The sequence below is a fragment of the Filicampus tigris genome, chromosome 5, assembly GCF_054856515.1.
Source record: "Filicampus tigris isolate MCC_2025a chromosome 5, RoL_Ftig_1.0, whole genome shotgun sequence".
Classification (NCBI taxonomy): domain Eukaryota; kingdom Metazoa; phylum Chordata; class Actinopteri; order Syngnathiformes; family Syngnathidae; genus Filicampus; species Filicampus tigris.
Window position 1 is genome coordinate 23,556,894 of NC_141221.1, and position 12,828 is coordinate 23,569,721.

Consider the following 12,828-nt stretch of genomic DNA (forward strand, 5'->3'; position numbering starts at 1 on the left):
GTGTGGAGTTTGCATGTTCTCCCCGTGCCTGCGTGGGTTTTCTCCGGGCACTCCGGTTTCCTCCCACATTCCAAAAACATGCATGGTAAGTTGATTGGATACTCTAAATTGCCCCTAGGTGTGATTGTGAGTGCGGATGTTTGTCTCTGTGTGCCCTGCGATTGGCTGGCAACCAGTTCAGGGTGTCCCCCGCCTACTGCCCAAAGACAGCTGGGATAGGCTCCAGCACGCCCCGCGACCCTTGTGAGGAGAAGCGGTACAGATAATGGATGGATGGATAAATAGTGCGCTCTCTTTCAGCATGTTAACGCTTCTCGTAACCTTTTGATGTGTGCTCGGTTCGATTTTATTACAAGTAGAAAATGTGGCGGGCCCAAAAAAGTGTGTACTCGAGTGGGTGCCACTGATGGTGTTGCCATACATTCTCCTTACGTCAGTGCAGGCAGCCTCTTTTTGACAGTATGAATGGCATGAGACTTACTGGCAACCAGTCCAGACTGTGGTTCGCCTTTCGCACGGAATCGGTTGTGACAGGCTCCAGCTCCCCATGACCGTGAATGAAAACAGTACTTATACTCAACATTCATTCAAACCTTGTTAGAATATTTAGTATAATGAAACAGTAAATAATGCAATCTTTTTTTATGATAACTCAAACGACATACAGAAAGTTAGTTGTAACGCCGTAATTCGACATTTCATAGGATATGATGGGAGCGAAGCCGTTTCTGACATAAAATGTTAACTTCACAGTGGAACCACAATTGATTTGTAAAAGATGTCTTTGTCAGTGTTGCTGGTGGTTATTTTTGTATTGCAAAAGTTGTGATGACTGTGAGCTTAATCAGTCCCGAGCAGGGGGAACTGGTGTGAGGCATTCGCTTACTGGTTTGAGTGACAGACACCAGTTAGGTAAACTCAACTGAATGGGGAGATAACAGTTCATGCGACTTATCTCCCCTTCCCACTGCACATCAACAGACATCCCCCACCATAAAAAAAAAAAAACCCTTGCCACCGTGACAAACTCTAACGCTGATGAGGGACCCATTTGCTACAAAGTCTAAAGACGGACAGTTGCATGAGGGATCTTTGTGTCACAAGTTTAAAGGTATCAGGTAAACTGCACTAAGGTATTCTTTCATGCTTTATGGCTTCCATTTAGCAGTGGTATTAGTCTTTATTTTACCACAGTTGTTGTGTTTTTTTTTTTTAATCATCAGTTTCATGTTTTAGGTTTTCCACTTCTGCAGCAGTTGTGTCAATGATTTCCTAAATGAAGTAATAAATTTGCCACGTTGTGAAAATTTGCCTGTTATCAACTTCCACACCAGGAGTGTGCAAGATGACATGATTGTATCTGAAGTGTAAGTGAACGTGTCAGCATATCATACAAGAAACCGCCAGCTAAAAGAATACCGCTGGCAATTGTTAATATTGCCAGCTTTATCTCAGTTCTGCAGTGTTTCCAGGGTGTTCTCAATACAAAGGTTCAAAATGAAAGAAGAAGTGGGAATGAGGAGGATGACTTTCTTATGAAATGAAAACTTCAACAAGGAGACATTCGGCAGAAGATGGATGGCAGAAGTACAATTGTGTTCATGGTTCTTCTTTTCGGTGTGGTTTCAGGTGAGCATATTGATAGTACCGAACTGCTGTTTTTGAGGATTGTGCGATGGTCCAAACAAAGTCGTCTACTCCCTTCAAGAAAGAAAATGAGTGATGGATGTTTTTTCCCCTCTCAGTTGCACCAGCGGCCGCAAACACTCTGGATGTGTGCGCTAGCTGCCATGTTAACGCCACCTGTGACGACAAGCCTGATAACGCTGGAAAAGTTTGTAACTGCAAGTATGGTTTTGTAGGAAATGGAAGAACCTTTTGTCAAGGTAGGAGATACGCATCATGATAAATGACATTTTTCTTCTAGATGTAAGTGTTTCTACCTGCAGTGCCCCGCCAAGTTCAAGGATTCCGATTGGCTGATGCAATTACAAATAATGTTGAATTTTGAAATAAGAAAACATTTACTTAATTTACTTCACAGTGTCAAAATGTACACGTTACACAAGTAAAGAGCAAATAATAGTGCAAACACACTGTGGAATCAGGTCAGTTATTAAATTACGAAATGTTCACTGCAATCACATGAATTTCAGATATTTATGTATTGATAACTAACAATTACAATGCATGAAGTTTTTACTGTTTTCATATCTTACATGATTTTTTGAAATCCAATGTACAGCTAAACATATGTATATTGTTAATGAGTCTTTTTTAACATATTTTTACCATATTTACAAATATAAAATCCTTTTAAGGTGAAAAAACATAATCATGTGGGAATTATGAGATCAAATGAAAGAGCTTTATCAAAATGAAATGAAATGATTAATTATCAGTTTTGATTGACATCAGAGATTACAGAAATTTTAATTATTAGGTTTCATAATTACATTTGGAAGTGGTGTGGATACAGAGGATTTCATCTCATTCTAAAGACATAACTTCAAGTACTTTGTGCACACTGACAAGACTGAGGATCGAGAGACCCATAATTAGTTCATTTCTAAAACAGTTCAACAATTTAATGCAGTAAAATTCGACACCACTGAAAACTACAAACGCAATAATGAATCAATGACTAAACGTATCAATGAAAGAATGAATGTACACTGATCAGTGGACTGACAGATGGAAGTTTGGATGAATCATGAATGAAGGCTTTATTTAAAACATGTGTGTATGTGTGTATGTGTATACAAATACATACATATGTGTATATATGCAGAGAGGTCAATATATATATATATATATATATATATATATAAGTATATATAATATAAGTGTGACACAAAAATGGGAACAATCCAATAAAACCAAGAGTGATTGAAGAAAAATGTTTTATTCATAGTAATGGCGATGGGCTAAAACCTCATAAGTCACATTTTGGTGAATCTCCTCTATTTTTTCAAAAATCTATACTACTGCTCAGTCCACTGGGCGGCACGGTGATCGACTGGTTAGCACGTCCGCCTCACAGTTTGGAGGTCGTTGGTTCGATCCTGGCTCCGGCCTCCCTGTGTGGAGTTTACATGTTTTCCCCGTGCCTGCGTGGGTTTTGTCCGGGTACTCCGCTTTCCTCCCACATTCCAAAAACAGGCATGGTAAGTTGATTGGACTCTCTAAATTGCCCCTAGGTGTGATTGTGAGTGCGGATGTTTGTTTGTCTTTGTGTGCCCTGCGATTGGCTGGCAACGATTCAGGGTGTCCCCCGCCTACTGCCCGAAGACAGCTGGGATAGGCTCTAGCACGCCCGCGACCCTTGTGAGGACAAGCGGTATAGATAATGGATGGATGGATGGTCAGTCCACACGCATGGGTGTTATTTTTTTATTATTATTTACAATTATTGACCAATCTAAAGTGTTGAAAATAGCTTGCTGTGTTTCATAACACAATGCTAACAATTGAGCAAACTTGCCAGTTTTGGGGTCTCCTGAAAAGTTCCTATTTCGTAGCCACAAGGTTTCGGCCTCATGCCAGCAATATATGTAAAAGGAAAAAGTAAAAGGGATAAAGCTAATTTCCTGTAATTGATTGTTTGAAAAATGAATTTGTGCGATCACTTTCAGGAATGTTGTAAATTATTCTTTTTTGTGGGAGGTGGATGCAATAAGGATGATAATTGAAGTAAACATTTAATCAAACTTAACGTCTCTCTGGCAGTGTCAATCAAAATTGAGCCTTATGACATCATTAGAAGCAGAGTTTTTGTTTTATCTCTTGTATTCAATCTCACTAAATTGTGCAGTTATAACTGGCGTATATTGTGGTTTTATTGCATCTAGATAAAGATGAGTGTCAGATAGGAGCCACTAAGATCTGTGGGCTGCACACGAAATGTCACAATACATATGGCAGCTTTTACTGCACCTGTCTGGCGGGATACATGGCTTCCAATAACATGCCAGTCTTCATTCCAAATGATGGAACCCACTGCCAGGGTAAGTTCATTGCCAGAAACCATGACGTGAAAAGTCAATCTACTGTATCATATGTTCCATTTTCAATCTAAGAAGTTACATCCCGCACTCTACTAATCCCCATCCTACGTTTGACTATATATTAGGTTGTACGAGGAATACCTGGCTCAAGGCTAGGAGGGTGATAGTTGAGTGACATGCTTCCTTCCTATTGACTATGCAGACATAGATGAGTGCAGCGTGGTGGGGGTTTGTGGAGAAGGAGGACAGTGCAGGAACCTGGATGGCAGTTTTGACTGCAGGTGTCAGCTGGGATATCAAGTCCGCAATGGGACACATGTTTTTCACCCTCACAAAGACAAGGCTTTGTGTCAAGGTCAAATGGCATTTTTATAACTTGTCGCAATTGGTGTCAAGTGTCAAATGATGATCTGATTGAATGAGGTGTGACCAGCAGCAAAGACAGCAAAGTGTGTTTCACGATATCTCCCTCCCTATTCAGTGGTGGACTGTGGCCAGCCGACATTGCAGGAAGACATGGTACTGCTGTCGGCAACCAGGACAACATTTGGCAGCGTGGCCACATTTGAGTGTGATGAGGGATTTCGGTGGAGGAGTGGGAACAACACCTCACTATGTGGGGCTGACGGACTGTGGCGTGAGCTCAATATGATCTGTGAAGGTAACGAAATAAAGAGCAAATGACGCAACCCTCTTCTCTCTGCAGCTCATATTGTCTAACACCGGTGATGAAACATCATCATTTCACTCCTTTTTTTGTTTGTGGAATATAAGATAAGCAGCAAAATGCACTCGTTTTTAGCCATCTCTGGAGGCAGCCATTTTGTCTTCTGTCGACCGAAAATGACATCACAACTGCTTGTTTCTGTCGACTGAAAATGACATCAACAGAAGACAAAATGGCCGCCCCCTGAGATGGCTAAAAACAAGTGCATTTTGCTGCTTAACTTACGTATATTCCACAAACGCAAAATTAATCAGAATGCCGTGTTTCAACTAGTGGGCCTGCTGGGAGCATATTCTTGAAAACTTTCGCTTTAATGGTGACGGCGTAAACAATCACGATCAGAACAATACTGGTTGCAAAATATGTTGACGTTTGGCACTCCAGAGAAATATAAATCACATGTTTCCTAATGAGTAAATGAGGAAAAGAGCACAATGAGCATCTGATCTGTTCTAACTTTTTCCTATTCAGTAGTACAAGTTATCATCATGCTCATGATTTGCTGTCAACTCAATGATTTCATGCCACATGTCACTGTCTTGCCTCTCAGTGATTGACTGTGGCTCTCCTCCCACCTTCCCTCACTCATACATGCTATGGACTAAGAGTTCGAGGGTGGGCGCTGAGGTGCTGTATCAATGTAACTCTGGCTATCATAACATTGGATCGAGCTATGTCTTCACCTGCACCGCTGCAGGCCAGTGGGAGGGTGCATCGATGCTTTGCCAAGGTATACTAACTCTTCTTGTAGTTGTTAAATTGTGACTCGAAAGCTGGTTTCTCTCTAGCCATTGTATGAAGTTCTGTAGAATAACCTCATTGAGCTGAATTTATTGGGCTCCCTGTGTTTCAATGTATGTAGCAGGTGGACTCAGTATAGAAAGGACACAGGGCAGGCAGACACACAGGTTCTAAAACTTATTGGTTGTACATTGACGACCTGAGCTCTACCTGAGCCTGCACCATTAAGAAAAACTCGACATAATCGTTAGTGCACCATCCCATTCCATCTGCTTTGCAAAGGTGATTTAAACAGTTAAGACATACAGTACTGTGTTAAAGTCTTGGGCCACTGTTAGCTTGTTTTATCTACCTTTTTATCAAAGCAGTCATTTTTACATGCAGGAAATTATTTTCACCATTTGCGTCACTACAGTCAATGGAACACCAAATGATGTTCCCATCTGTTTGTGATCCACCATGAGCCAGGAAGTGTCCAGTTTGCAAACAAAAGAAATGACAAACACAAATAAGGCTCTTGGCAACAGTTCAGCCATGGAAAAGGTCAAATGGTTACTGTACAGTGAACCCCACATATTTGTAATTTAACAATGGCAGAGCTGGGCACTTGACCATTTTTTGAAAACGTGCATGTTTGCTTAGATAAAGACTCTAAATTGTCCATACGTGTTAATTGTCATTATTACACAATGCTATAGTTGACTGCCTCTTACCCATACCCAAATTCAGATGGGTGCTCCAGCTCAAACGTAGCACCACAACCCTTAATGAGGGTAAGTGATATAAAGCAGACAAAAGATGGATGCATAGCTATGATAAGATGAATTTATTTAAAATGTTTTTTTTTAATTATATATGTAGTATGTTTGTGTTTAAGTGTGTGATGGTCTCAATGTGAGTAACTGTGTATAACTTCCTGAATCTTCCAAGAGATATCATGTGGAAAACCCCATACAGTGCCACACACTGGACATATGTGGAATGGCAGTTCCACTCCTGGAAGCATGATAAACTACTATTGTAAACAAGGATTTACTCACAGTGAGGGCAGTGCCATATCACTGTGCACATCTAATGGGACCTGGACAAAGCCAAACATTTCATGCGAAGGTAATGAAAGAGATTCACAGCAGTTGGTCTTCAACTCTGCTATTGGCAGACAGAAAATGATGTCCCATTCAAGTAACGTCATTGTTCATCTCTGTAGAAGTTGACTGTGGCTCCCCTCCTGACATCTCTCATTCACTCCTGTTGTGGGATCACATCTCCACTGTGGGATCTCAGGTTGCTTATCAGTGTCAATCGGGATATTACAGTGTTGGTGAAATAAATAAAACCATATGTACTGACACTGGAAAATGGGACAAGCCCTCTCTGCGCTGCCAAGGTGACAATGTTGCAGATGGTGATCCCTAATTGGAATCAAGACGTGATTCCTATGTCAGTTTAGGCTTAACTCCTGATATGTAATGATTTGCTATCTTTTTTGTTATAGAAATAAAATGTCAGGAACCTGTTTTGAAACCACACACTAAAAGACTGTGGAATGGCACATCACATGTTGGCAGTATGGTTTTTTACAAATGTGATGAAGGATATCACACAAGGAGTGTGAGCAACTTCTCAGTATGTGGACAGAATGGACTGTGGGAGGAAATTGATCTTTGGTGTGAAGGTGCAACGTTTGAAGATCAGAACTTAATGTATTTGTCCAATTGACTATATATAAATATTTGTTTCTTAGAGTTGTGTTTTGAAAATATATAACGATTATAGAATGTCAAAATTAAATACTATGTAATTCACGGTACACAACAGTTGCATATTCATGTCGGTTTGGTTTTACTCGAGTCATGAGTGTTGAAGTCCGTTGCCTGATATGCTTTTGTCTCATTAATTCATGTCTGTGTGCAGAAATAACATGTGGCCCCCCACAAACCCTCCCCCATACTAACCTCCAGTGGGACCGCTCCACTAGTCCTGGCAATGTTGTGCTGTATGAGTGTATGGATGGATATTACCAGGAGAGTGGAGATACTATTTCCACATGTCTAACATCAGGCGAGTGGGCAAACGTATCAATAAGTTGCAAAGGTATCGCAATTAAGTTGAGTGTCCTTAAACAAAATGAAGTAACTACATATATACATATAGTAAATCAGAAAAAGGATCATATTGGGAGCTTTTGTTCTAATTTTTTGCCGCTCACGTGTAGGTAAACAATTCACTGAAAGTATTAGAAAACACTTCTCTTCATGGTGATTTTCTTTGATTGGTCTGTGTGTACATATGGACATTTTAGCTCAACAATATTTCGCTCCAGAGTGGCTTTTTTGCAGCGGTAAACAATCCAAATCTAAAATAATACATTGTTTCAATTTCATAGTTTCCAAATTGTGCAGAGTATGCGACTTGTTTGCAAGAATTTCAAATAACTTTTCCTTTGTTCTGTTTTTGTGTTTCTAATCTTGCACAGAGGAGAAAAACAACAGATTCAATATGTGACAAAGATTGTTTTGCTGCAATCTGTGATTGATGAGTGTCATTGTTTTCCCAGCAAAATGTGGCCCAATCCCCATCCTTGCCCACTCAGAGGTGGTATTGCGTAACAGAAGTGTTGTGATCCATCGCTGTGTGAATGGCTATCACAGCTGGAGGGGCAGCAATGTCTCCAGGTGCAGCAGCTCTGGTGTGTGGCAGACAGCCACGCTCCAATGCATAGGTGAGCCATTTTGCTACTGTGGGCAGGCAGTGGACTTAGGTGGTGCTTGGTTCTCAAAGTTCAACAAAGTATTGTACATTGGCTACTGTTTACGTTGTAGTGACCATTCGAAGGTGAGCTAAAAATGTGTTCATTCTCATATTGCTCACAGAAATCAAGCCACCCATAAATCAACTATTTGTTTCGAATGAAAAATGTTTGCAATGGAGAGCAGAGAAGTATGAAGAGGAAACCGAAGTGTACAAGGTAATGCAAAACGGTGTAAAAACATCTGATCATCTATTTATCACAGATAAAACTGAGCATTAAGAATCCCCTCCATTAACAATTTGTACAGAAAATTATGACCACTACTTTGGCCAAAGCAAATGAATTCTAACCTTTAAATCTTAGGTGATCTACATCGGAGCCAGAGATTATGAGAGGGACTTTTTTGAAAAAAGGAAGCAGTTTTGGAATTCTAAGGCAGACTGGGTGGAGGTCTGCCTCAACCTGCTTCCAGCCACAAATTACAGCATCTCCATCACTGCATTGTCGGCTGGATTCACAGCGACCATCACTATTAACACCAGTTTGACAGGTATCGCTGACAGCGGCATAGCACCAAATTCTGGGCCCCATACATAAGCCTCATGCCCACCACGCCCCTTACACACACTCTAGTCCAGGCCTGCAGCCAACCCGCGGCTCGCTACTGAAGCCCTTTTCGAAAATGACTTTAGCTGGGCGCAGCGCACCGTCAACCCCGTTATTGTGTATGCGGTGAGGAGTGGGGAGCACGGAATGGTGCGGTAAAGGTTCCTTGCTATCGTCCTGGTCTTGTTTCGCTGCAAAATAATGAGCCGTTCTTCTTAAAATGTAGTTTTACCCGCCGGTGTGGCATTTCAGCACCTCACTCCCTGGATAGTGTTACCCGGCCAATTGGCCGGCCAATTGGCCGATTGGCTGTGTAACTCACGTGATAATTTGACACGTCTGAAGAAATGCACTGTTAATTGGCTGACTGAAATTTCTCCCACGCCGCTATGTAAACAAAAGCCAGCCGTGTACGCTCGGAGCTACAGACTCAGTACATTATCTTCCAATTTAAAAATAAATAAATACATAAATAAAAAGATGTCACCGCGACGTGCCATGTCTGGTGTGGGGCAGTGTCTCTGGTTGAGACTTCCACTTCGCCTGACTTCCACGCCTTGTCTCAGGCAACACATCAGAGATAAGTTGCCCTCCAAATTTAAGCATTTCATTAAGCACAGAAAAAGAAAAAGTGATTATTTTATTTATTGTTACTTGGCTTTTTCTATCCCTGTTGCCTTTATTCAGAGTGTTCCTGTGTTTCTGACTTGATAAGCAAAAGTATCACAGTATCACATTTCAAATGCCAAAACTAAGAAATATAAAACTGTCAAATTAGTGACCAGACCGTGAACCGTGAATTTTCCAGCAATACAGTGATGATGTGAGCTTTCACACAATATTGCAATAAATACCATACTATGACAGCAATATCGTGATAAAACCAAACCATGAGCTTTTGATATTGTTACGGCATTAAGGTTTGTCTGATGAAAATGTAATTTTGGCCTGCGATAGGATTGTGAGGAACAATTATTGTTTTACGCAAAGTGAGCAATACGGTGTGTGGAGTGCTCGTTTGAACGTGGTGATTACATTCGACAATCAAGGTACCAAGTGTATTCTGTGGCTCTTTGCAGTAACACAGTGTAAATTGTGGCTCTTTGCTTTTGAGTGGTTGGCCACTCCATGCTCTAGTGACTAGTCTATCCTTTAGTTGTTTTGCTGTGGTTTGTGATTTGTGTTGTTTAAAGTTTGAACTCACGTCATTGTGTCAATAGGCAGGCCTAAAAATGACGAGTGAACGGGATAGATAGGTTGGACGGACGGACATCACGTGCTGTGCAGGATTTTCAACAGTAACAAAAATAGAACCCTGAATGTTAAAACACCCTGTTCCTTCTTTTAAACTTTTGTTGCTAACCAAAGGTACTGTAAATAATCCTGCCGATAAACCAAGCCTGTGCAAGGCTGTACCATGTCCCCACAAGGCTGGACAAATGACTGACAACGTCTCATCAATCTTCTGTCTCTGCAATCTCTGATTGGCTTGTTCTCTTCACACCGAGTTGGTTTTCAAGTCATTATTAAAGCAAAATTAAAGGTATAAAATGAGGCCAGAGAATGAAGATTTTTCGGAAGATCACTCTAATAATATCTACTGTCAGGTCATACAAAAAGTGTTAACATGATAAAATGTTGTTTGTTTTCTTTTGAATTGCAAACTCCCTCTTTAATTTCAATTGAATTGTTCAATTCAAATAGCCATTTTTGAGGGTCAGTTTCTTTTTTATGAACAGAAACATCTATTTAATGTGAACATCTGTTTTTTTTAACATTTTTGGTTTTTTTTTCTTTCTATTTTTAAAATAACGAAAAAGAAAAAAAAAACGTTATTAATGCCTACATCATTCCAATGTCCCACCTTCTTTCTGCATTAATGGACTTTTCCTTTTGGAAATGGAAACACCATTTGAAAGCACCTGCAGTACCAGATGTCCACTACAGAGAATATGCGACTCCTGTACCAACTCTGACATTTCATAGATCACCCAGTACTCTTGACCCAATAAGGTAAAAAACAGCAGACAAACCTCAGCTGTACATGGTTGCTTATTATAAATGCAATTATACTGCGTCCAATAAAACATGGATAGGATGTCCTTACCCTGCTGACCAGCCACAACATTATGACTATACTTGCACAATCTCATGAGAACAGGATCCGAAATTTTTGCTAAAGATAATATTACGCAATTTTGGATGACTCTCGTCAGCAGCTCCACACCATTGCAAACTACACCGGCAATAATTAACATATTGTTGAAATAGTATCCCTCATTTTTGGTAAATACTATTTGATGGCTGTGCAAGTGGTCACAATGTATCTGGTCAGAATACATATAAGTATTGACTTTAAATATCTGATACAATACCGTTGTTTTCATCCTTTTCATTTCACAGTTTTTACCAAGTGTTTGTGCTTCCTATCGACGGAATTATGGTGTTTGACTGTTCCTCTCCTGTGAATGGAGAAACTTCGGACAAAAGTGGTTCCTCTCACGGGCACATTGCAGGTCAGATGCGCAGTAGTAGACATGTTGGAACAGAGATTCATTTTACTGTGGGAGATGGTCACTATTATGGAGGCTTTTTCAATGCACCTCTCAAGAAAGGCAGAAACTATTACATCATCTTGCGTGCTGTCAGCCAGTGGAAAAAGGTGAGTGCAACTATTGTACAAAATACAAATATGTTGACGCAGGGACTCAAAATTGCTTCATTTTCTGTGTTGTAGGATTCAAAAAGTTCCTGTGTCCTGTGGGCTAAAGTAACAGGTAACTACTTCTTTGGCGAAATTCTGAGATGATGAGTGCGCACTATTAATACAATTTTAATTAATAACATTTTACATAATTTAATACATCATTTTTAAAGTAAATAATCCCCCCCACACACACACATCAATAACTGCAACAAAACATCTGAATTGCAAGACTTTTCTTCCAGTTTTTTGTAACATTATTATTATTTTTTTAATTGAAATTCATCCAAACTGTTATTTCCACTGCCGCACTAAGAGTTTGCCTTTGTATCTGAAAGACTCTGAAAGAGTGTGTCTTCAATACGTAAGCACCTACAGTCAATACTCCATGATAGCTACAGTATTAGCAGTTGTAAGTTCATTTGTTTTGAATAATTAATAAGAACGGTGCAGGGATTGGTGCTCGTAATAGTTCGTTACAATGCAAATACATGTTAAACGTTACATTTTTTTTATAGGCACATCCTATATTGTGAAGATTTCCTCGCTGTGTGCTGCTGCCTCAGTAGGACTAATTGCTGTAGCAGTTTTGCTTGGATGCACTTGCACTTGGTAAGGATGGTGCACATGAAAGATGTTTTCCTCATTAAAGTCTTCAGGTTACTCATTCTAGAATTTGTTGGGGGCTGGGGGCGGTGGTGCAAGCTTCTTTAGTTACTTTTTAATTAAATACATTTTAAATACATACAGTTTTTGAACAACAAATGGGGGATATCAGGTTCTGATATTTGACTGAATTGCAATCACGTAAACTATGTGGTAGTTCAAATTATGTTTTTGTGTCCCTGTTCGTTTTGTTGGAGTTTTGGATGTACTTCTTTACCTTAATCAACTTTTAATTCTTTTACAGGTTTTTCAAGAAAAAATGACTGTCATTTTGTACACGTAAATACTTCAATATATTTTGGCTATTGCTGAGTATGTAAGGTCAAATATCTTTCATTCACTTGCAACTAATTGTAGCAATGTTGCTTTCATCCAAGTGCACATTGATATTTTATAAACAGTTTGAATAGATTATCTGATGTCTATCGTTGACGCTATCAGAATTCCTCTTCTCTTATGTACTTCTTCAATCTGTATATTTTAATAAAGCATTTAATAAAAGCCTTATCTCAGATGTATGCGTTTTGAAGCACTCATTTAATTTCAAAGTTGACAATAAAAACCGAATATTTGAAGTACAATCAATATATATGTGTTTGCGTCATATGTTTAATAAAATCATCAA

The 12,828-nt window shown here is 39.7% G+C and overlaps 1 protein-coding gene across 9 annotated transcripts; it reads left to right on the forward strand.

The window, feature by feature from the left end:
• The first annotated feature begins 316 nt into the window (after nt 1-316).
• Nucleotides 317-12,788, forward strand: susd1 (sushi domain containing 1). 9 transcript variants are annotated; one of them, XM_086032072.1, is made up of 20 exons: nt 317-1,133; nt 1,224-1,367; nt 1,445-1,629; nt 1,746-1,886; nt 3,852-4,007; nt 4,210-4,362; nt 4,489-4,668; nt 5,285-5,464; nt 6,406-6,585; nt 6,683-6,862; nt 6,971-7,150; nt 7,390-7,569; nt 8,033-8,197; nt 8,349-8,443; nt 8,591-8,777; nt 10,753-10,846; nt 11,237-11,495; nt 11,571-11,610; nt 12,056-12,149; nt 12,448-12,788. In XM_086032072.1, exons 3-20 carry the CDS (start codon nt 1,575-1,577, stop codon nt 12,464-12,466), a joined length of 2,538 nt encoding a protein of 845 aa, XP_085888198.1. In that variant the 5' UTR covers nt 317-1,133; nt 1,224-1,367; nt 1,445-1,574; the 3' UTR covers nt 12,467-12,788. The 9 variants fall into 9 exon arrangements, with proteins under 9 accessions (XP_085888198.1, XP_085888197.1, XP_085888200.1 ...); XM_086032071.1 differs by having other exon boundaries at nt 1,237-1,367; XM_086032074.1 differs by having other exon boundaries at nt 1,237-1,367; nt 1,456-1,629.
• Nucleotides 12,789-12,828: the final 40 nt, after the last annotated feature.